The 26,099-nt window shown below is 36.7% G+C and overlaps 1 protein-coding gene across 3 annotated transcripts in view; it reads left to right on the forward strand.

The window, feature by feature from the left end:
* VPS13B (vacuolar protein sorting 13 homolog B) overlaps nucleotides 1-26,099 on the forward strand; it is a 436,535-nt gene that overhangs the window by 363,310 nt on the left and 47,126 nt on the right. For all 3 annotated transcript variants that reach the window (XM_082279593.1, XM_082279594.1, XM_082279595.1), the window contains exons 40-43: nucleotides 9,141-9,337; nucleotides 17,187-17,368; nucleotides 19,158-19,507; nucleotides 25,711-25,872. In XM_082279593.1, coding sequence (XP_082135719.1) covers nucleotides 9,141-9,337; nucleotides 17,187-17,368; nucleotides 19,158-19,507; nucleotides 25,711-25,872 — 891 coding nt within the window. The remainder of the gene's footprint in view (nucleotides 1-9,140; nucleotides 9,338-17,186; nucleotides 17,369-19,157; nucleotides 19,508-25,710; nucleotides 25,873-26,099) is intronic.

A 26,099-nucleotide genomic window follows, 5' to 3' on the forward strand; every position in this document is an offset into this window, starting at 1 on the left:
CAAAGTTAAGCCTCTGATTATTAATTGTAAGTATTGTCTTCATTTTCTAGCATGGAAGGAAAGAGGGACTAAAGAAGTAGGAGTCTTAAGCAGATGTTGAAACAGAGCCCGTTCTCTTTGGGAATTCCAGCTTTAAACATTATTTGTGCACTTCCTTGCCTGAGAGTAGGATTATCTCAGACTTTACTATTTTGTTACTGGTTGGTGTGTGTATAATCTTAATTATTTTGCTGTGTGATCTTAGTGTTCCCTTCATCAAGATGAGACTGTATCGTTTGTCCTAGAGTTTCTGTGCAGTCTGCAGGGAGTTAAGCGTAACTTCTTGGGAATGTTAATGGAAGTTTTGCATAATTTGCCTGTGCATCACAGTGAAATTTACCCTTAGGGGTTACTGAGCCAGTGAAAATTCTACCGGGTGCCAGAGGACTGACGAAACCATCAGATTATCTTAATGACAGATTTACACTCTCCTCGTGTTCTGTACTCTTCAGATTTTGTGACTCTGATTTATGAAACTTTGCAAACCCAAGTACTTCCGTCTGTACACTGACTTTGTGGTACTTCTTGTAGGAGTCAGGCTTTACTGTGGTGAGAATATGTGGTCAAAGTAGCTCATATACTGAAAATTGTAAGGTACTTTATGTATTAATAGACTGCTAACCTCAATCCCAGAGGTGACTACATTTCAACAGCATAGTCCATATATTAATAATAAATACTGAATCCTAGAAAATTAAAAACCTTAAATGAAACATGGAAGATAGTTCCTGTATCAGAGAGGAAAAAGTGTATTGCAAGAAGTAGATGAATCCCGAATGTAAGATGTCCAATCTGAATGCTTTTGTTTCTCAATAGTTACAACAACACATTAAGATCTAATAAATTAAAGAAATATTGTTGCTTTTGCTATTTAAAAGGCAAGTGGTCGTCACATAAACTCAGTCTCAAGTTGAATGACAATTATTAGAAAAGTTTGACACTTAGCAGTATGTGATTTTCCTATTTAAAGTCCTGCAGAAATCTCAGTTACAGCCCAGCACTATTCTGTGCTTTCTTAACAAAAGCTGTTAGTGTGTTTAGAGTAATTTTTCCATAATGGAAAAAGCCAGTATCTGTGACATATTACATTACTCCACACACCTGCATTTGCTCTGAACCTGCTAGCCTGATAAATTGATAAGTTGGTCACATGTTGTTTTAAAAAGGCAAAGAACATAGTTCCTAATAAAAGAATGCTACATATTTCTTCTAAAAGGTTAAAAAGCATTTCTCAGGGCTCTTAAATTACCATATTCTGATACCAGGGGAAAATAAAACCTGGGCTTAGAGTCTTGTTTGTACTTAGAAGGCTTTCCGGACAGGAAGGCAATCTTGATGCAATTCAGTAAGCCACAATACCAGTGGGGCATTACAGGTGAAAAAATTGCAGCTGTACCCCTCACCACAATGTATTACAACTGTACAGTAGAATATTTCCTGTACAGAAATAGGGCTTGGTTAACTTTGTTTCCCAAGAGTAGATCACATTAAAATGTTATAAAATCATGATTTCCTGCATTTGAATACTTGTGGTTTCTCAACTGGTTCCAATATTACAAAAGGTTTTTTATAGCTTCTATTAGTTGAAGATGTATAGAAGCTTTTTTCCAAAGTCAGCTAAAAGGAAGTTATGTATTTTTAAAGAACAATTTTTCTCAGAAGACAAGAGTTTTCTTTCACATCTCTTTATTATAACTCTATTTGATATTTATTTTATAAACTTCAGGACAGATGTAAATTTAAATAAAATGAAATAAATATACTTATACGACTATTATATGTTAAGTGGAGTTGAAAGAGCCATGGTATATGTCATTACTTAGATAACAAAATAGTAATTATTTTCATTAGTCAGCCAAAGACCTCACTATAGATAGAGGAAAAAATTAAATCAAACACATATTGCACATTAAATTTTAAAGTGAGTATTTTTAATTTGTCTTAGCTTTAGAACCAAATTTATTTTTAAAAAATTCAAAGAGAATTAAAACAATTCTGTGAAGAAATTATATGGCATAATTTTGAAAAACATCTCCAGCTGGGGTGTCTGATTATTCCAGAGTGTTAAAAATTGAGCCTGTACCGTAGTGGAATAACTTTTACTGCCTGAAATATACAGGTATGTAACACTTCAAACTGCTGTCAAAGTACAGAAAATCATACTGAAAACACAAAGGAGATTGAAGAGAGTGGGACAGCAAATACTTTGTACAACTAAATGATTTTAATCTGAGTATTACAGCTAATCCTAACACTACTAACATAAGGCTATATTTTTACCTCGCTGTAAGCCATCACTTTTTTTTTGGTGGTTTGGTTGTTTGGTTTTTTTCCTTCATGAAATGGGGATATTGGTGGTCTGTAGCTGTGCCAGGAGCGTCTGTTTTCCACACAGATATGATACCATCTTAGCTCTGAGGAAGGCTAAAAAAAAAATTCTCTAACAGTGGTTTGTAGCATGATTTCACAGTGTCAATCACACAAGATAAACAGGAATGTGGAGGTTGAAGTATCCTACATTTGTCCAGAAAGTAGGTGTTCCGCTGGTCAGATTGAATTGTGTATGTTGTGTGAAAAGGCATATTACAAAGTTCTATTCTATTTAACATTATTTTTCTTTTGGGCATATTTTCTACATATTATATTTTTCTGCAAAATTCTTTTCCTAGTTTTATATAAATAATACTTCAAAATCAAATTCAAAAGTAATGTTCCTGGTAGTTATTGCCAAGCCTTTTTCCCTTATAAAAGTCTGGATAAAACTTTTTATTTCCTGCTACTGCAACTTCTGTTCACCTAATGAGAGAATTGTATTTTTAAGAAAGTTGGCCCTAAACCAGTAAAATATCTTAATAAAAGAATAGCTTTATTAAAGAGCAATCAGTTTATTCATGCTCAGGAAGCTGAAGTCGAAATCTCAGTATGGGTTGGTGTCTGACTCAGAGTGCTTTTAGTTTGTGTTGTGTTCTGCCTCATTCACTGAGGTGGCCCTGCATGGAGAAGATAAAACACACACACACTTCCTGTCTTCTGTGTGCATTTTTTTGTACAGTAGTTGTTTCTGGACCAAGAATAGCTTAATTTCCAAGAGGAAGCGCCCACGATCTGGGGGACTGAGATTCAAGAAATGAATGTATCTTCTGTAAAAGCTTTTCTAGCAAATCCATCAATCAAAAGGAAGCATCACTGAAAGAAACATTAGGCACATCCTGTAACCCAGCTGTTAATATCTATCTTTCTTTCTCAACTGGACAAGATGTATTTTGCAACCTAAGAAATCTGCATGTATATAGTTTAAAAGTTCATTTTTTTATGCTGAGTTTTAAAATCACATGCTTCAGTATTTAAGGCATAATACTTTTTGTACAGCCTTCATTCAACAACTTCAAAGAAGTAGGCTGATGGCAGTAGCTTTTTCCTAGAGGCAAAAAAGATGTCTGTGAAAAAGATGGGATTAGTTAAGAAATATTTTAATTATTTCTCTCCTAGTTGGAAATTATGTCCATGTCTGAGACCAGTTAGCATTCTGACAAAATGTGTACTGAATAATAGATATGATTGTTAATGGTAACATGACAGATTGTAGAAGTGCACTGGTGTTGGCTCTCTGCTCAGCTGCATTTCAACATTGAATTGTACCTGTAGACAGATAAGTTCTGTGCACCCAGCGCTTTTCAAATCCAAATTAGCCAAGTAGTCTAAAGCTGTGAGGATAACGTCAGCTCACAGGAAAATATAGAAAGAAGCATGTTGTGATCTTGAAATTCTTTAAAAGCAGTTAAGGGTCAACACTCATTTCTCTATGAAGTCTTAATATTACACATAACCACAAGTGGGAATAAGGAGTATCCATCTGTAAAACGCAAGGATGAAATTAATAACAGACCATTAACAGACTGTGTAGCATTTCTTGACCCCCTAGTTTCCAAGTAGGGATTAAATTATTCTGGTACAGATAATATGTGACACAATATATGATGAATAAGAAAAAACACAATCTATCACACTGTTATGCTTTAGTACTTCATGTCGGTTACTAATGTAGTATTGTTCTGCTGGTAGATTACCAAGTATGAAGGAAATGACTTGAAGGATGCAGTGTTTTATGAGGATTTTCAGGTTTCTCATTGTTTGACTTTTTTTTTTTGGTGAGATGTGTATGTTGGAGGTTTCAGCTCTGCACAAATCAGAGATGTTTCTCGTATGTGTTAGTGTAATATACATGAAAATTTTTGTCTTAAAATAGAGTGAAACAAGATTCAGAGAAAACAAGAATCTGTTCTCTTCTAATTAAAAAGATTTTTGCTCCAAGGCAGCTATGTCCAAACAGTTGTTTGTATCCTGTACGTGCAGGGGCCATGACTGGAATTGTCACCTGGAGACAACTGCTTTTCTTCCAGTCAGAATTTGCCAATACACCATTTTCCTTCTTCTTTCAAACACTGCCATGCAATTTTCAGATCTCCAATGTCTGTAGTTCACAGCAGTAAAGAGAAAAAGGAGCAGCTTTCAATTTCTCTGCTTAGAGTTTAGGTTGTTTCATACAGCTTTTCATTTCTGCTTCTAATCTCTGTTGTTAATGCTCTGAAAAGTAAAGCATTTGTCTGTGTCTTTGCTCCCTGTTGCCATAATCATCCTTTTAAATAACTGTGTGTGCCATAGTGTGTGGTTTTCTAGCAAAAAAAGAGCTTGGAGATTCTTGGTTAAATTTGAGCTCACAGTTAAATAATACTTTTATGCACACTTAAGTGACAGGTGCATACAATCATTGCAATTAAAACTGTCTTTGAGAGCTATGGAAGAAGACAAAAAGCTGCAGGGAAGTGTCTGCTGGAGAACCAAGCTTGTTGTTTAGCAAAAAAGTTGAATATGCTTTGTTTGTGTTTGCTTTTTTAGAGGCAGCCCTAGTGGTCACATTTCCTAAGAGGTAACAATTATTTGGATTATAGCTCAGGTTTTATTCAAATATTTTAAGATAAAAGCACCATACTTAATTCGACATGTGGAGAATTTTTTGTTGCAACTAGCTCACTTATTCCCGCTGCTGATGACTCAGTTCTGGCATTATAATCCCTTTCCAGGCTTTCACAACTATTATTTTTGGCAGCCTATATTGCCCAGAGCTACCATCTTTTCTTAAACTTATCCAGATCAGGCATTAGTAATAAACCCCCTAGAACAAATAAAGCTAGATATGTAGAAATCAAAGATTCTAAGTCAACTAAGTCTTTTGCAAGCTTCAAACTAGAAAGCTTACAGTTTGTGTAGTTCCAAAGCATGAGCTGTATTTTTACAGGCAATCACATAATGTGTGCCCTTGATTTGTTATCTCTAATATGCAGATGACACTTCGAAACATATTGTCTCTTGCTCTGGTAGATTTCTTGACATATTACAACATGGTTAGAAAAAATTGTAAACCAAAATAAAGAGGAATAATCTTTTCTTCTTGCTGACCAGTCTGCTTTAACTGTTTAGTGATGTTTTTTCTGGCTACTCATACCGCTGAGTTCAGCAATCGCTCCTGTGCCTTTCCAGATTTTTCGTAATTCACTTCAGAGGTTGTCATGAAGTATACAGAATCACAGAATGGGTAAGGCTGGAAGGGTCCACAGTGGATCCTCTGGTCCAACCTCCCTGCTCAAGCAGGGTCCTCCCAGAGCACGTGGCACAGGATTGCACCCCGGTGGTTCTTGAATATCTCCAGTGGGGGGGACTCTACAATCTCTCTCAGTCAGCCACACAAAAAGAAGTTCTTCCTCATACTCAGATGAAACTTCCACTGTGTTAGTTTATACCACAGACCACAGCCTGAAGAGGAGTTATGAAGTTATTACTTCTTTATGGCATAATAATTGTTTTCATCATTTTACTTTGCCATCTTTTCCTCAAGAGGTGTTTCAATAGATCACTGCCTACGGGGTGGGTGTAAATACTGATGTACCTTCTCTTTTTTTTTATTTTTAAACAAGATGTGTGAAATCCAGTTTGGGTTTTTCAAGTTTTGTTCTGCCTTTATTTTTCAATCTCTCTATATTATTTTCCTCTATCCTTACTGATAGTTTTATGGTTTTTGTATTGTAGTGCCACTTAAGAAATTCTCTTAATGTACTCTCTAACTTGTTCTTCCAGCTCATCAATCTTAGTGGGAATAGAATTCATCACCTTTCCTAGCCTCCTTTAAAATGCCCATTACTTTCTATTCTAATCCAATTTTATGAGATTCTTGTTAGGGAGATTTGCATACTTAAAACAAGTTTTGTTTTGAGATGTAATCTAAGAGAAATAAATATGCTAAATATGATAGCTTTGTGAGACTTCTGTTGCACACGTGTTACTCAATAACATTGATAAGAAAAGGTAATTCAGATGTTGATAGACATTAGGAAGCACAAGACCAAACTAAGTATTCAAATATATTTAATAAGGTTCCTAAAAGAATCTCAAGGTATTTTAAGGACTGAGATTAAAAAGTGTGCAGAAATAAATACTGCTGTATGTAAACTATATATGCAGCCATGAAAGGCTGCAGCCTTTTGTCAGAAATGAAACAGATCCTTTTGTAATTATGTAATTCCAAGACTTTATGCTATAGGAATTATGCCAAGTATTACAATCTTTAAATAAACTCAAATGTTTTATTACCAGTGGAGATTGTGAAGGTTTAAAAAAAGAAGTATGTGAGGGTGAATGGCTCCACAATGTAGTACAAAAGACAGCAGATGATGGAAGCTGTTCTTTACGTGTTCATAGTTAACATAGGGGAGTTCTTTAGATGTATCCATAATTGAAGGGTAGGAACATTGCTGTGTTAGTGTAGCAGTCTTGAGTGTTTGTCCACAGGCATTAAACATTCAAATAATTTAACACTGAGAAGTTCTGAAAAAAATCTAAAACTCTAGTGGCACTGAGAGCAAAAAGAATCACTTTAGTGTGACTTTGAAATACGGCTACAAATATAATGTGGTATTTCTTATTGCTGCTGTTGTACACAGCACTGTTGTTGTTTTCTGGGTCATCAAGCCCAGCCTCCTCCCATTGGGGCAATGCTTATTATTTTCTCCATCTAATTTACAAATCAAAAGCAGCTTTCATGAGCACCATGACTGTCCTTGCACATCCCCATCTTTTTCTGTACTGTTTCTAGCCTTACACTTTATTCATAGGGCAACTCAATTTTGACAAGAAATTTCTATAGACTTGACTTTTATTAATTGTTTCTCTCTGGAGGTGTCTGGGTGGATCAATTATGTTCCTGTTGTTTAATTTCATTTAGTCCTCAACTCTCCACAGCAAGAGTTAATAGAGTTTTAAGATGAAGAATTGGAAGCATGGCATACTCCTGATGAGTCTCCACTGATGTTTTATAGAAATGAATTAATATTTGTCCCTCATTTTTGGAAATATCTCACCTGATGTGTCTCAAGATGGCATTTGCTTTTTCCAGGCATCATCATACTGCCTCACAATTTCCGACTGACATTTACAGATCTCACCCTTTCCAATTGAATATGTACCTTATAAACAAATATGTTGTTATGTTTACACATATGACATGTGGTTTTGATGTTAAATCAATCCCTTTTTCTCACACTCTAGTCTTCAAAATTAAATCAGCTCTCCTGATTGATACTGCTGTGGTACTCTGTGTTATATACATTACTGGCATCAGAGGTTTACTGACAGTTACCAGATTTTTTTTTTTTTGTCCTACATCTTGAACTAAAAAAATTTTAGTAACTGTGGTTGCTTTTTCCAGTCTTCATATATCATTGTGACTTGACAAATGTAGTAAAAATCCACCTTTCAGGCTCTGTGGTTCCACATGTTAATTCCTCCAGAATTCTTTGGTGATTATTTATGTTCCTTTGCCTTCCCCAGCTTGAACCACTGAGCTCCCTGAATTTTCCTTCTTAACCTTCATTCCTGTTAATTAATCAGCTTGCTGTCACCTCCATCTGCATTCTAATCTTTACTGAATAACAAGGAAGAATGTTTACAAAACTTTTTCTAAATTTACTTGCATCTCTGCCATATTCTTGCTTTTTTTCCCTGGTTCTTTTTTTCCCTGGTTATTTATGTATGCATGTCTATGCACAGGTATACAGGGATAAAACAGGTAATAGGACATACATGCAATTTTTTCTTACTATTTGCTTTATGTCAGCTCGACTTTTAGTAATTCAGCTAAATATGGCAGTGTACAACTGCCATAACTGTGGATTTCTGTACCTTAATTCTAAAATCTTCATAGCTGACTGAGTTTGCATTTGTTTTAAATTCATATTCTCATTCACTTTCTTGCTATTACCAAAAAAAAAAAAAAAAAAAAAGAAGAAAAAGACACCTAGGATACAACCCTTTAAGATCTATACTTTTATTAAAATTGGTTTTCTATTGCCTATAGAAATGTCTATAATAACATTCTCTCCAATTCAGTGATACATCTAGAAATAATTACAAGTGGATTATTTACAGACTTAAATCTAGGCATGTAATTAAGCAGAAGCTACTATGTATTTATTTGGTTTCATTTGTATTTATTTGTCTAGATATTCCTTGAAAGAAAAGATCATGTGTTTACAAGTACTTCATTATTTCACTCAAGATTTTTAGCAATGTGTTGGCCCACCACAAAGTGTTGTGTTGTCTATTACAATTACTTCTCTGCATCATTGATTATTTTAATAAACTTATATTTTGTTATGTAATAAAAATAAAACAAAAAGTTCAAGGAAAAATAAAATTATGACTAGAATGTCTTTGATACCGTGATGCGTAGACATCTGATGGATTTTTTGGCTGCATAATACAAATACTGGTTAGATTAATTGTCTTTGGTATTCATGGTTTCCTGTGGAATAAGAAGCTGTTTTTGTACAGAGGAAGAGAAGGTTGAAAGTATTAGTCTGCAATGACATTCTGAAAACATTTTCATTTAAGTCAAGACAGCCCAAGATCTCAGTAATGGTTACAGTTATGATTTTCTATATGACCATTTACTTTTATTTAGTTTAATTAGTTTTACACTTTCAGTGTGTAGATGAAAATGCATTTGCAATCAAGCATAAAGTAATTATGCCTTTTCCCTTTTTTCACAGGTTCCTTGCAGCTTGGAGTACTGGGATGAGCTTCAGAAATCATTTGTTGCATTCCGGGAATTCAGTCTATCAGAAAGTAAAGTCTGTGAACTCCAGCTGCCCAGCATCAGCCTTGTGAACGATCAGAAAGAGCTCATAGCCTCTGACCTGTGGAGGATTGTCCTCAACAGCAGCCAGAATGTGGCTGATGACCAGAGGTAATTTTAAAGGAGAAGGGAAAAGACATCTTATGCTACCTACACTCCTGAAAAATCTGTTTCAAGAGACTTAGAAATTAAGATGCTGTTTTCACATGCAATAAGAGTAGTTAGTCCTGCGTGAGCTTCAGACTGGAGTTCACCTTCACACAAGGGCATGGAGTGTGCACGAAAAGAGCTTTCCTTTAGATTCATAGGCAGCCCAGCAGCATCATAACCATCCATTTTCTGAATATGAGGCTTACTGAGAAGTGGAGACAAACAGGTCCTGAAACCTCTTAGCTGCACGAGGCAGTAAAATCAGCTAATTAACAAAAGAAGGCTTAGGTGCAATCCATTCTATAATGTAGTAGTAAATATTCTTCTTCCATTCAATACTTACACATCACCTTGATTCTCTCCTCAGTGCAAGTCAATGACTATTTTAAATATATTGAACAAAATGTTATTTCAATAGTCTTGCATTATTATTCACACAGATTGCTTACTATGCTAACAGTAAAAAAAAATTTAATCAGTGTTTTGAAACACTGGGGATCCATTTTTCATTATGTTTACAGCTAGAAACAGTGTGCAATAACAGATATTCACTCTGTTTGCATTCATTCTGTTTTGGTTAATATGTAGAGTAAAAGAAATGAGTACAAGGTCCGTCCAGAAACAGCAGTGCAATTGCTTTCAAAGACCTGCTTAACATTTTATATTTAGAGCAGAAAACCCAAAGTTACTCTCTTGCATTGTTGGTATTGGCTGATTCTTGCTGCTTGTTTATGAACCCCAGCTTCAGTACGAGTATGTAGCATCCATGTATGGGGTGAACAAAGCTACAGAATTCAGAGAAATCAGGGAATATGAGCATAGCTAACAAAATCAATGAAGAAAATTAAACATCTGGTTTCCATTAATAGTATCAGGTTGAAAATGATTTCTTGATGTTAATTGTGAAAGAATGCATTTTCATCATTGAGAAGTTAAGTGTTTTAGACAAGGTTAATTCCTCTGAATGTGGGACCCTGGCAGAATTGCCTTCCTGGTCAGCTTAACACCACAGAAATGTGAACTCGGTGGGAACTGGAAATGATGTAGTGAAATTTAGTAGATTTTTTTTCATCAAGGCATTTAGCACTGTAGTCATGTGTATTGTTTTCTGCTCAAATAGGGTTTATCACTATATGCAGTGTTTCATTCAGGGAGCTCTGATAAGCTAATGAGCTGTAATTGTTCAGAAACAACAGGAATTAAACAGAAGCATTTGCCGTTCACTGCACAAGGACAGCAGGAGAGGAAAGAAAAAACAAAAAACATTCACCACACTACTGAAGCATTTGAAGGTAAATAAACAGAAGAGAAAGAGGGAAGTCAAAGGAAAGTGCCTTGAACTGACACCTACCTGTCCAGAGGCTTCAGAGTCACTAGTCCTGATACTTTTGTTGGCCTGGGAAATTCAATAATAGCTTTAAGAAGTGTGGTTTATACCTAGATGCACTAACAGTAGACTGGAAATTTAAAGATTTGTGTAGGTCAGGGTGAACTCCCAAAGCCAGAAACCTGTGAGATATACAACAAACCCTCTGATTTCAATCAGAGGAGAGAAAAAGTTATATTCCCTGCTTCAGCAGTGTTTTTAGTTTGAAGGCATGGGTTTGCTTTCATGAGACCACACCTGGAGTACTGTGTCCAGTTCTTGGGGCCCCAAACTTAAGAAGGACGTGGACTTGCTGGAGTGATTCCAGAGAAGAGCTACAAAGATGATCAGAGGGCTGGAGCACCTCTCCTGTGAAGACAGGCTGAGAGACTTGGGATTTTTCTGTCTGAAGTACAGATGGCTCTGAGGAGATCTTAGAGCAGCCTTCCAGAGCCTAAAGAAAACTGGAGAGAGACTTTTTACAAGGATATGTAGTGATAAGGGGGGATGGATTTAAGCTGAAAGAGGGCACGTTTAGATCAGATATTACGAAGAAATTCTTGACTGTGAGGGTGGTGAGGTACTGGAATAGGTTGTCCAAAGAAGCTGTGGATGTCCCATCCCTGGAAATGTTCAACCAGGCCGGGTGGGACTTTGACCAGCCCAGTCTAGTGTAAGTTATATTTCAACACCTTGGCAGGGTGTTCTTTCCAATCCAACCCATTCTGTGGTTCTATGATAGAAATTCAAACTGGTCTCTCTAACTCCAAACAAAGCTGCACTGCAAGCTTTCATAAGGATGACTGCAGAAAGGACTGCTGTGGAAGAAGTAGTCCTGACCAGTCAGCAGTGATCCTTCTTAGGAAAACTTAATGGGCCAAAACAAGAGCAGCTGTTCCTCAGATATGAGGCTTTGATCTACGGTGTTTGAGGCACAGTGGCTTTTTCTTGGAGACAGAGCAAACATGCCAGTCACATGTCGCTGACCTGGAGATTCAGAGACAGTGCACAAGCACTGAAATGTGTATGGTTACAGCTGCAGAACAAATTGAAGGTAATGGTTAAGCCCTAAGAGATCATGTTCTGTTAAAGGGAAGCCTTGTGTGGGGGTGGTGATGTAAACTGTGGACCTGCAGAGAAGGAGAACCTTTCTAGACATCTAGTGGCTTATAGGAAGTCCATATTGGCAGTAACTTTGCTGAAACTGTGGCTTCATCAAACATACTGCTACTGGTACGGATAATTTCTTGTCACCAAGCACTCTGAAATATGTTCTGGATTCTACTTAACCAAGAAATGCCAAACTTTCTTGGTTTTGAGAGAGAGACACAGTGCCCATGTTGTGGTAAATTTCAAAGTCTTGTTTCTAAAGCAAGAATTTAACATGGGATTTTGCAGACTTGTGGGAAGAGCCTTAAGGCTTAATGCTAGTGCTGAGTGTTAAACCAGGGAATTCTAACACTGAGGGATCTGCGAGAGCAAGAAGCAAAGGCTGTATAAAAGTTGAACCTCAGTTTTTCTTTAGACCCATGATGATTTGACATTAATCACATGCTGCAACTGTATGATTGATTAGCAATTATACTACACTATTAATTGTAAAGTATAAAAAGTTAGTCTTGTTGAAGTTTATCTTCTTAGTTTGATGTTATATTTTGGGTCAGACTCTAACCCCTGCCATATGCATGCAGCTGCGGCTGAATCATAATATTTTTTCCTTAAAATTCTGCAGGTTTTTTTTTTGTGGTAACCTCTATGATATGCTACTTATTAATAGCAGAGAGCTGTCCCTTTTGGTACTTTATTATTGATTCCTAACATCGGTTATAAGGTATGAAATTTAGGTGTCTCATGTGACATGAAAACAAGGTTTGTGAGATGTGAATTCAGCTGATATGATGAGCAGTAGCTGCTGGGGTGAAATACATCAACCAGTAATGAATATGGGAATATGCAAAGATGTCATGATTTAAATCCTATGGTATGCAAGCTTTTCTGAGATCTATCAGGAACTAATTGGAAGTATAAAAATCAAGGAGCTATCTGGTGAAGGGCATAATATATACATGTATGTTGTTTATTTTTGAGAATTTTGTATCCCATTCATATATATATATATGTATATATAAGGTTTACATGAACATTTATGGAAGTTTATTCGATGAATGAACAAATTTGAACTCCTAAGTGAAATAATTTAGCATCTCCTTGGGGATGTAGTACAGTGTTTATGAAAGAAATCATACATGCCATAAATGACTGTTTATGGAAAACGTTAAAACAGGGGATTACAAGGAAATTATCACAGAATAAATTATTTTTATAGGTTGCATTTGCCTGTTGCAGGACTAACAAATCATAATTGAAATTACTTTTTAAGCTCTGTTTGGTTGGTGAGACACTAAAGCCCCTTCCTTGTTTGGTTGGGAATGATTTATAATTTTTTGTTTAAATGAGTTACATTACAAGATGTTTTATATATTTGTGCATCTTCTGTGGAATTTAAACAGTATTTTTATAATTACTGACATACTAATGTAAAATAGTAATAGAAAGTGCCTTAAGATACAAACCATGAAACAAGTACAAAAACTTCTAAATAAGCCTTAAATTGCTACTTTTAAAAAATTCAAGTGAGGAATCATGATCATGTTTCTTGCTAATTGTTTCAGCTTTTATTCAAAGTAAATGATGTACTGGATTTTGACCTCTAACAATTTGGGTTCAGATTAGCATTTGAGTCATAAATTAAATGAGTTAAGTGGTCTCTTTCTTCTTCCCAGTGGATATTTTCCCATGTTGTAGTTTCATCACAAATGGCAGTTTTGGTTTAAATATTCCCCTCTTAAAATAACAAGAGTAATGCAGGTCACTGCTAAGTCATTGTTCTCGGTTGCCATATATTTAACTTACACTGCTTTCCATGATGTGAAATATCATAATTTATATGACTTCAAATGTAGGTATTTTCCATTTTAAATATTCTGATATTTCCCAGCACTTTAAAAAAAAAAAAAAGAAAGAGAGAAAAAAAAAAACCAAGAAGATGAAAAAAACTCTGGTATTAAAGTCAGGTCAGTTTTATTTTGAATTTCCTTGATTTTGCCACATCCATCCTGCAGCATGATGTACCAAACAAAAGCAGTAGAATTTGGTTCTTCCTCTTCTTTAGCCGCTGAAAAATTGTGGACAGTCCACACTGCATTTTGTAGCACCAAGACAGCCAGGCAGTGTGGGGGTGTTTTTGTATTGTATGCACTTGATGAACAAATTTTGATTTCACAATCACATCTACTTCCGATATTAGTGCTCCTACTGTTGTTCACCAAGACTTAATAGAAATTTTCCTGTGTTTTCAGTTATCACCGCTTTATTTGCTGTTTATGCACAGCATGTGATAAAGGCCTGTGGTTTTTATTTCTGTGCTCTCTGCAAAGTCAAAGAAGAATGTGGCAGTGCTACAGGTCTGATGGAAGTGTACCTAAGCAAAAAGTTTAAATGGGATTTAATTTAAAATCACAGGGTCATGGTAGTGACTAGAGTCCCTCTTTAAAAACTGTATTTATATTATGAGTTTTCGTTACAGTTGGGTTTTTTAAAGGAAATACTACATTAATTTGATTGCTGCTTTTATTATATTTTGTACTGTAGCTGGTTTATACTGTTAGAGTATTCTTATTTTCATGACATGAGGGCTGTAATTCTGGATATGATTTCTGGTTGTGTGAAAACCAAATGAACCCCCTCACAGATAAAACAAGTATTCAAAAAAAGTCTGGGCAGACGGGGAAAACAGTGATGAAAGATCCTCGTTGTATTTCCTTTCAGATGGTTCCTACAAGGCTATTCTCTCTCTGTAGAGACTTTACCTTCTTAACTGTGGTTTAGGATGCACTGTCCTGCTCCTCTCAGTCCAGCACTGACAGCGCTTGTCCCTCCCTGGCAGGAGTAGAGGATTCAAGGTCAATTCTTTCCCATGGAGCAGCATTGTCCCATCCTCGTTTGCTGTTTCTCTCTGGTTTTAAGCATGTGGTTGGACTCTGAATTTTGCAGGGAATTGTTTCAGTGGTGGGCCTTTTTGGTTTCTAAGGTGACTCCATTAGGAAACAAAAAGCAGCTTTGAATCTTTTTGTTCCCAGCATTTTAACTTGCAGAGTATTACCTCTGTGTGGTCTGTTGCTTGTGGGGCAGAAAAACTGGAGAAAAATATGGCTAAATGCTTTACATTATCTCCCTGGTATGAAGCTCCTGCCACATTTCCACATTTCCTTCTGCACCAAGCATGTCCTGTTGCTCTGTCATCATGGTGTTTATGAGTGAGAAATTACAAAAGTTCCACCACAGTAAAATGCTCAGTGCATAAAAAGCAGATATATAAAATTTGACTGAATAAGTAATTGCAAGGTTTTGTTTGGTGTTTATTCTATGAAAATATGCATCTCCAAAGCAGATAAAAAGAAATAAAAATGCTTCGTCACTGATAGATGCATCAAGAAGTAGGTTTCTGAGGAACAGAAATAGATGTTTTCAGAATAAACATCAAATATAAGAAATAAATATCAGAAATAAATCTCCTTCCTCTTTACTGCAATCAGTGTTACAGCTGTTGATGCTAATTAAATCTTAATTCAGAATATCAATGTGCAATTAGTTTTTTTAGAAGTTCTTCATAGTTTGGTTAACTTTTTTTTTGCGCTCATCTACCCTTTTCTCTGTTTTCATTTCATATGTTCCTGAATTTCTGCTTCTAATCAAAATGCAATGAGCAAACAATCTTAAAATATTAATACTTGCTATAAGAGAACCAACCAGTTTCAAAGATTCAAAAGTACTTAGTTGTCTAAATCAGCATATGAATTTCCGTCCTTTTGGATTTGCTTCCTTGCTTTGTTCCAGCAATCTGAGAAATATCCGTGGCAGAGCAAAGTAAAGCATCCCATTTCTCTGACTGTGGTCCAGTCCCACAGATATTTTATCATGTGCACACAAAGAATAGTTTTATTTCCAAAGATGCCAGTTCTCAAAAGGCCTACAACACTGTTTTTGGAAGGTAAACAAGCAATTTAAACACAGAAAGCACAGGAAAGCAGCTAAAATTCTAATTAAGTCATTTATGTTTCATACCTTAGTGACCTAATCCATTCTTAATACCCTGTCATGATTCTTTGATAATTAGCTAATCTTGGTAAAAGTAAACTTTTACTGCTGCATAAGTATTTTATGTCCATAAGATTTAAGATAGAGCTGTATTTAAGCTCTGTAAATAAATACTACACTAGATAGTTACTGCAACACAAAATAATACTGATAAATTTACGTATCGATGGAATTCCATGTATTTGCAGCTGAACATTTTGAGTACCTTCTATATTTGTGCATAATTTTGAAGTAAAACACACTGCATGATGAAAAATCTGGTCCTAAAAGCATAAGGTATGTTGTTTGGAAAGCCATTGTTCAAATTTAAACTTATGTTTGAATTTAAAATATCTTTAAAATGTCAATGGAAATGTATTTGTGGTGTTTGATAAAAACTAATGACTTTCTGACAAAAATATTAAGTTAACCTTAGTCCATCTTTCATTAAATTTTATTTTAAAAATAAAGACAGTATTTGACTGATACGGTCGTTATTGTCTTGAATGAAATCTAAACTTTTAAACTAAAACTCTTCAGAGCCAAACTTCAAAGGGAGTGCGAATAAGGATAGTTTTGGCTTAAATTAGAAAGTTTATTTGTACTTCTGTGGTGTCTTAGCAGCCTATAGAATTGTGATGTTGTGTTAGTTTCTCTCAAGAGACTGAAAGATAATGCTTGGAAATTCATGGTGTTAGGAGCACAGCTATGAAAAAAAATCATAGGGTGGAACTTAAAATGAATAGTTAATATGTTGTAATACATGCTAGTAAAGGGCTCCAGTCTGAGCTTATAACACTTGGAGATTCTTTTTGAATTCTGATTGTAGAATGAAAAGGGCAAAGGAAATAAATCTTACATAGGCTAGGGGTTCGTACACAGAGGTAGTTTAATGGTTGCAAGTTGGTTTCCTTAAAATCAAGTGAGCAAAGAAATCATTCTCTTGACCAGATAAACTTTCAGCTCATTCTTATAGCTTTAATAATGATAATATACTCTGTTTAGCTATTTCAACAATTAAAGATACCTGGCATATTTTGGTTTTATTTTCTGCAAATAGACTTCGGGTTTGTGGTTCAAATATTTGTAAATTGAAAGTGTAGTTTGATAAAGGCATGGAAGGATTGCAATCTTGTCTGTTATGTTCTGCTATGGAAAAAGTACAGACACTGACAATTAAAATAAATTAAAATAAAACCATGATGTTGTCTGTGTCAGAAAATGCATGTGGAACATCATCAATTCCTCCTGTAAGGTGGTAAAATCCTGGAAGTGCTGAAGTACTACTTTGTTATCTTCCTTCTGCAGCTCAGAAAGTGAATCTGGCTCCCAAAGCACATGTGATCAGCTTGTGACCCCCACGGCATTAGCAGCTTGTACCAGGGTTGACTCCTGTTTTTCTCCTTGGTTTGTGCCATCACTAAGTGTGTTGATCCAATTTACCTGTTTGGAAGTCCACCTATGCCATCATCTTGATCAACTCGGCACAGGTATGTACTGCTTTATGTCGAATAATAAAAACATACAGTTCACTGATGCTGGTTAACCACTCTTTTGCTCTGTGTGGTCCGCATTTCCTCATTCAAACAGGTATTCTTGAAATAAGCTATCACAAAGAGTCACCACTGGCACAGGCTTCAGAGTGTGATGACTTGTGTGCACTGAGCCAGTCCCCACAGCCGGCAGTGAGGCTGGATGAGCAGCCCCTTCCTGCCACCGGAACGGGTAACTGTAGAAGCCGTGTGTTTTTCATAGTCTGATTAGGGACAGCAGGTGCCACTTCACTTTTGAGCCATCTTAGTGAATGAATTTGATCTTTTACATTTTCCAGCATATTAACAGTACTATTAAAATACTTGAAGATTTTGCAACCCCCTTAGTAAGAATTCCTTGGAAGAGCTCTGAGAACTGCAGATTTAAGTTATTTCAGTTATGATCACTTTTGGAGCTACATCTGGTTTTGTTCAGTGCTCTCTGTCATTGCATTAATGGCAAATACATTCCAAGAGATCCTTAGATTATTGTCCAATGTTCAAATGCCAGGAATGTTTTCTATGGAAGATGGACAAACTACTTGGATAATTTTGACAGGGCCAGCTATCTTTGTAAGGAATTTTTGTGTTTCTGCAAGTATTATAATATATTCATTATCAAATCATCCTAAGACTGACATTCAATGACTAGAAAATAATTTCTTCTCTATCAGCTACCTCTATCAGTACATAATCTTCCTCACTATTACAGTCCAATTCCAGATGCTCAGTCTTTAAAACTACATATACTGGAAAAGGCAAAAATCAGATTAAAATCAAACACAGCTGGTTTATTTCTCAACAGTGACTGAATTTATGCTGTTGTTACTGTTGTTATAGCATCTCAAGGCCTTAAGTTTTGGGGCTCCTTTGTGCTATGTTATACACAAAGGGAGCACAAAACTTGTTGTATCCATTACACTTTTGTAGAATAACAGGGCTTGATCCTGGATAGGGATGAGTGTTTTGGTTCCAAATCTGTAGAGCACTAGAGCATATGCTAATTTTAAGCATGTGAGTGGTTCCAGCAACATAAATAATAACATCAATGGAAATATTTGCATGCTTAATGTTGCACAAGGGGTGTACGTGCTTGCAGCGTCTGCTGCCTCAGTGCTCAGCACTTTGCACGACTAAAACTTCAGCGAATGCGGTAAGATTATTTTTTGTGATATATTTCTCATGTTTTAGTGTCAGGATATTGTTTTGTTTCATTTCTAGAATTATGGGTTAGTAAGTCACATTTCAGTGCGTTTGTGGTCTTGAACTGTCTGTAATTGCAGCAAAGACAACTTCCAGTGTGGAGCCTGTTGGCCTGCACAGTCACATGTCAGCAAATACTACATTGCTAATTTTTATTGTGTTTGTAATGTGCTATGTGTGGAATATCATATACACCTACTATAGCAAGAATTCTCACAGAAATATGGTCTCTATTCCAAATAGGTGGCAATCAGAAGCATTGAGCAGTGTGTAGATAAAGTAGTTTCGCTGGCTGGTCCATTTAGCATGAGAGGATTTTGGTTTGCAGATACTTTCTGTTTGCAGGTGCTATTAATTATGATACTGTTTAATATCTGACAAACAGTGTGAACAGGATTCATTTCAGATTTCAGAGATGTCAACTCTTTAATGAATTTACTTGCTGTCATCTTATGTACAAGCAGTAAAAACACAATTTACAATATATACATACCGAATGCAGCAATGATGATGTTCTAGTCTTGTTTGTTCTTCTACTTTTCAGCACCACCAAAGTTTCTGCAGCCATTTTTATCTGATAAGAACATGCCATCTGAACTAGAATACATGATAGTTTCCTTTGAAGAGCCTCATGTATATCTTCGTCAGTGGAACGATGAGTCAGTGTTCCAGGAGGTCCAGTTTTCGACTCGAGCTGACTGTAAACTTCTGGAGTGTCGAAATGTGACCATGCAGAGTGTTGTGAAACCTTTCAAAATCTGGGGGCAGATTGCTATTTCCAGCAGCACAGCAGGAAGGCTGTTGGACTGCACGATAATGGTTGACCCTATTTTCATCAACTTTGGCCAATATGCACTTCATTCTCTAAATACAGCAATTCAAGCTTGGCAACAGGTATGCAAATAATGAGAAAAAATATAGCTATTGTGATTAATTTAATAGCAAATTAGAATATCAACTGCTTTCATTAAAAATATTCCAAGATTTAAAAGCTTACTTACACTGATAGTGTTTTTTCCTAATAAACATTAATTCTACAGTAGCAGTGAAAATTAGGAAAAATTATGTAAAGCTAAATGTAGCCAGAACTACCTGAGTTTCAGTGAAACTACATGGATTTATATCAGAATAATCAAAGTCCTGGTCTTGAAATGCAAAATATTCCATTAATTTACGAAAAGGTGAGTGCCACATGATACATCAGCTCAGCTCAGTCTGAGCAACTGAGCATATTGTTTCCAGCTACTACTTCCATCCTTATTGAAGTTCAACACTAGTTTCACATTACATTCTGTGCAAGCAGCATTAATGGCTGAAGCCAGTCCCACTATAAGAAACTTGCTTCTGCAATGACCCCTCAAAGGCCTGTAATTCCCTTACTTCACTACAGCCTTGAAATCAAATCATGCTCTTCATCTGCCTGAAGACCTATGTGGAGCCTGGGAATTAATTACCTATCATGGCACTACAATAACAAAGCCCCCAAAAAAGGACAAAGCATCTGCTTTATATCAAAAAATTCTTTTTTAAGGGCATTCCATGGTTTTCTTGTTGCAAAAGGACATTCATAAAACAAGATCTAGTGTGATTTAAATCTTTACAGCTGGCTCAAATATCAATGTGAACAAAAATCTTTGTAGCTCCAATTTCTGTTTTTTGTCATATTTTGAACAATGCTTTTAATAAAAAACAAACATAGAAAGTATAAGAGAGCCCTTGGTAGGCTGTTTAAAATATTTCTGACTTAGTACTAGTCCCTCATCTAAGACATGTGTGGCAACTACTGCAAAATGGCCTTCAGAAAGGTCAGTTTCCTCTTTGGATGGAGGAAAAAAAAGATCTCTCAGACATAGCTATACATATAAATAAAATATGGTGCATAAATATTTAAATGTTTTAAACCACATCACAGTGTGAATGACTGACTGACTACTCTGTGCCTTGAAGGAATATTCTGAGTTGAAAAAAATTGAATTGTATATTTGATTAAGTAGAGCCATATGTCGCATAGTATATTGCTGACAGGTACATTCTATGAATAGTTGGTACTGATTTATACATGGATTTGGCAATGTTAACATGAGCCACAGGAGGATATACTTCTGTAATTGTTGCTGTAATTTTCTCGTTTCCTCTCATGTCAGGGGTACTTGCCACCATGTTCTGATGTGGTGGGTATCTAGCCCAGAGTATTTGAGATTAAAAACTTTCATTGCTTTGAAATTAAGGAACAGTTAGCACGCAAGTGGGTGCAAAATGGCTTATTAAATTAATTGTCGCCAAGATGTTCTTTATGTGACTTTACCTCCAGTTTGAGGGGGTTGGCATGCACTGCATGGGGAAGGAATAAATTTCCCAATAGTAAGTATTGTTTGATTTTTGCTGTTCACACAAAATGAAATATAAATGCTACAACTAGAAGCATGAATTTAATAACCAGGAAAGGTTATTTGAATTCTCCACATATTTTTTACTGGATTAAAATCTGCAACAAGTGATGTTGGAGTCAATAGACAGATAGATGAAGCATGAAACAATTTGGCCATGCACCTTTAGGTCAGGAGTTCAGAATTAACAGAAGCCTCTGTCAGTGTCTTTGTTTCCTGGATATGGACTATTTTTTGGTGGTGGTGGTGGTGGTGGTTTTTTCAGTTGTTTTTTTTTTCTTTTTTTAAATTAATTAATGGTGAACATTTTGAAAGTGGATTAAACCTAAAAAATACCAGGCTTTATACTTCTAAGTCACATGCTGAAAATCTGAGAGGATTAGCACTTTTTAAAAACGGTTTCCCCTTTTGACATATTTCACTGTCTAATCTGAAATTCCTGTTTAACTACAAGCAGTAACTGGCTAATGCACATGTAAATGCAAAGCTAGAGTAATGGGTTTAATAATTAAAGACCTGACCAAGGAGCTTCAACATTGTTATTAATTTAGTTTTATTATTTAATAATAACACACAGACTATCAAGTGAGGTAGAAAAGGCATGTCTTCTGTGAATATACATGTGGTAGAATGTGTGGTGGTTTTTTCCCTTTATTTAGGCATTTAAGCCTCCATGAATTGTTTTACAGCTTTATTGCTTTGAGATATCTAGAGACAGAGGGTCAGCTGAGAAAACAGCTCCCCAGGTATGGTATGAAGTGTTACTCCTGGGAAAAAGCTTTTCCTTTGTGGTCTCGCATTGCAACTGTTTTCCTAAACTCCTCAGAAGTTAGAAAAGCTCCTGTTTTAAACCTGTTTTAGACCACTAGAACTTCTTTTCCTCAAGATCTGCATGGTGCTTTTCTGCATTTCTGTTGGCAGTTGCGTAAGTTTTCTTAATGAGCTGGGATCAGTCAAAATTACATCTGTGATCACTGTCGTTTCCCCACCTTTCTACCATAAGCACAAAGAACAAAGGGAAAAGGATACGGAAGGTTTTTAGCTGATAATGTCAGGACATTACCATGAGAGTGAAGTTTAAAGAATCCTAAGGAAAATGTTCTTTTCTCTTAGAGGGGCTTCAAGGGAGATAAGAAGTTGCTAAAGACTTTCTGTCAAAAAACCATTACTAGGTGATAGAGTGTGTGAGAGTGTGTGTGTGTGTGTGTGTGTGTGTGTGTGTGTGTGTGAGAAAAAGCTTGCACTGGTCTTTGGTAGCTTGTGAAGCACAAAGAAAATAACTTTGCGCATATAAAGAGGCCTAGGCTTTTATGGTGTGGGTTTTTTCCAGATCCAGAAATGCTTTGAAATAGCTGTGAGCTAAGACACAAGCAGAAAGTCCTGAGACAGGGAAAGCCTGGTGACAAGTATTATGTGGGATGTTTTTCCCCCTCTCTGAATAGAATTCACAAAATATTTGAAAGACCAATAAAGGAGAGACACTTTCCAGGCCTCTCTGAGAGAAAAGAACAGCTGAAAAATGATCTAAAGAGGGGCAGGAAATTGTCCCTCAGGAACTGACTCTAATCTGTATCTGATTCAGGCTGTTAATCTTTTGCTGATTCTTTTGATTTGCTGTTTTAATTCAGAGAGGGGTTTTTTTCCTAATCCACACTTAGGTGTTTTCAGCTCCTGGAGTCATCATTCAGCCCTTCAGCATCATTGCCACACACATGTCTGGTTCTATTTGGTTTTATTGTGCGTGGTTTCTCTAGACATTGTTTTATCAGTCAAGATTTCTTCACTCCATCCTTTTGCTGACTTTTTTTTTTTTCCTCCTTTTCTGCTTACTCTAGAAGCTTCTACTATCAGACTTCAGCAGCAATGTGGGATCCAGTTCCCTGTGATTGGTGCAGGGTTCTGCTGCAGATCCCCAAGGACAAAGAAGCATGGGTTTCCTAGTAGCCACACTGTAAAGCATCCTGAAGCTTCCTTGATGTTCCTTTAGTCATTTGTTATCATCCAGACTGGAGGCATCAGTAGCTTTCTCTTAAGCCTGGCAGCACAGAGCAACACCTTGTTATGCAAATCTTGGTGTTCCTTGGTTAAAAATTTGGAACTGTTATAAAATGGAGCCTAAAATACCTCTTTCACTCAACTTTGAGAAGTGTTGCTGTTAAAAGCATTGGATTCTAGTAGCAAATCCAGCTTTCAAGACTAATGATTAATGGCAGTCATTCATCAGCACCAAAATGTGTACAAGTCTATTAATAATTCCTGATAGGATAACATTCCCTGAGCAGAATTTAGAGGTTATATGCATGCCAAAAACTTGCTGGACTCTCTTTTCCCTCTGGAAAATGCGAAAATCTACAGTTTGTGTTTACTTACTTGAAACTAAGTAAGCTAGTAAGCTAAAAAGAAGGAAGTTCATCATCTTATGGCATTGTTCTTTCAATCTCTGTGTAATCAGCAAGAAAATGTATTGGAGTGAAAAGAAAAAGCTTTTCTTAAATTCCCCTGGGATTGTGTATTGGTTTGACTCTAACAACATGCTGAGCTCTGTGGATAGTAAATCCTCCCTTTTAAAAAGAACATTTTGCAAAGCTGTAACAGGAAAATATATATATTTGCGGTAGACTTAGGGCTATGTGGGTATGGCAGCTTGACAGTAAAAAGTCATAGATCCTCCACTAGAAAATGCCAAAATAAACTCTGCACTCTGAAGGGGCACTGTAAATGTCAGCTTTTAGCACACCCAGATCTGCTACTGAATGTGATACAAGCATACTGCTCTGTAATGAGTTTTGTTGCTTGGAAGAAGTGCAGTTTTGGTTGTGCTCACCTGGCTCCTGTTTCACAAAAGATTCCTGATCTTATGCAGAAAAAGTAATGAGACTTGGGAAGAAGTTTTAATCTAAATATTCTCATGCTAAAATATTCCTAGGGTGAATAGTATTTGCACAAATACTCCCAGGTGATCAGTCTGACATTTAGTTAAAAAAGGAATTACAGCCTGCCTTGATTAAGGACAAGAGTCAACGGACACAAACTGAAACAGAGGAAGTTCCATCTGAACATCATGAAAAACATCTTTACTGTAAGGGTGACCAATCACTGGAACAGATTGCCCAGAGAGGTTGTGGAGTCTCCTTCTTTGGAGATACTCAAAAGCTGCCTGGATGGGATCCTGTGTAGCTTGCTCCAGGTGAACCTGCTTTAGCAGGGGCATTGGACTAGGTGACCTCCAGAGGTCCCTTCTAGCCCCAGACATCCTGTGACTCTGCCTGTAGATGCACCTTAGGTTGTTCTGGAGTAACCAGTAGTGAGCATGCATTCAAGGATGCTAAATTGAATATACCTTGCACACTTCACTTCTCAGGAAAACTTCCATGTGCCTCACCCAGTAACATGCTACAAGCGATGTACCAGACTGCTTTTCCTGGATAACTGTGACTGCATAGGGAGATATGAGGAAATATTTCTCTCCCTCTTATTTGATCTCTGAATTTCTGCAGGCTTTCAGGCACACTGTTATCAAGGAGCTAAGGGACCTGAGCTCTGACCCTTAGAGGCAGGGAAGGTGCTGGCTTTGTTATGTCCATTTAAAAGGTCCACTGAGAGAGCAAGGAGCGGAAGCAGAATCAGCTCTCAAAAGCCATGGAGGTTTTATAAGTTAGAGACAATGTCATGAGAAGAAAGGATGAGAAACAAGTAGCTGAGCTATGTTGTGAAGAGGGAAATCAACCAACAGAAAAATATTGTCATAAGAGTGTGCTAGGAAAGATGGGTCAATTAAGAGGTAACAAAAACCACAAGAAGATTAATACTTAGTGTTAGAACCATTAAATTGTATAAAGACTATCCAAATGTTGGGTTTCTTCAAGTAATTGTTGTCATTGCTACATAGTTGCTTGTCAGTGGAAGGTGCCAGCCCACTAGTGACTAGGGCAGAAATATATGAGAGATGATCTCCAAATCATCAGTCACACTGTGACCTCTCCCATACAGAGGATTATAGTTCGTGCCTTCAGGGGTGGAAGACCTGTAGCTGTGGCAATTTTTATGACTATCATGTAGTCTCATTGTGTCAACAGAGTGACAAGCAGCCAGACAAAAAGCAGGAGATGGATGAAAAGTTGCTGGAGAAAAAATCCATGATTTTTTTAACATTTTTTCCTATTAAATGCCATGATGCATTTTCAGACTAGCCTCATGGAGCTGTGAAAATACTCTCCTCATGTCTCCTTTTTTTTCTTTAATTGTCTTTTCAAGTGTTGTGGTATCAGGAAAGAGGGAGTCTTCTGCTGATCCACAGCAATATTTCAAGGTAGAAGCAGAAGTTGGGGAAGAGGAGCTCAGTTGTCAAGCACTCAAAAACCTCTTCATGCCTCTCTGCTCAGCCTGTCGTACTCTGTCTGCCCTATGTAATATATCATTTCCCACAGAATTTAATGTTGATGTTTTTTACCCAAATTAGGAAATTTCATTTTTATTGTAGTTTTAAATCTATAAGAGTTGCATTACAGAAACATAAAGTAAAATATTTTAAGCCTTAGGATATATTTTGTCAACCCAAAAACTAGATTTTGCAGAGAGTACTATGAGGCCAAAGCTAAGGAAAGAGATCTTGAATTTCTGTGTTGTAATACTTGCCACTGGGCAGGCAGCTGCCAAATGTCCTGCAACTGACATTGCATCTTACTGGCTTTCATATCCCTTTCCTTTCAGAACCGATGCCCTGAGGCAGAGGAGTTTGTCTTCAGCCATTTCGTGATCTGTAATGACACCCAAGAGACACTGCGGTTTGGCCAGGTGGATACTGATGAGAACATTTTGCTGGCTACTCTCCACAGCCACCAGTACAGCTGGCGGTCTCACAAGTCCCCACAGGTATGTCAGAAAGAGCCCTTCCAGGGCAGCATTTGCTAAAGCCGATGGCGGCTTTATGCGCTGATTCTTTGGTTTTCTCTGTGGTCTCAACTATCTCTAAAGCTCCAGTTCCTTCAGGAGTCACACACTGGGGCTGCAACACAGAGAAAAGGTAAACAAAGTGTGAGGAAAGCCAGGAGTCTTTAGAAGTTACTCAAGAGTAGAACTGGATGTGCACTTTTTACCAA

The sequence above is a fragment of the Coloeus monedula genome (genome assembly GCF_965178545.1).
Source record: "Coloeus monedula genome assembly, chromosome: 1".
In the NCBI taxonomy this organism is placed as follows: Eukaryota; Metazoa; Chordata; class Aves; order Passeriformes; family Corvidae; genus Coloeus; species Coloeus monedula.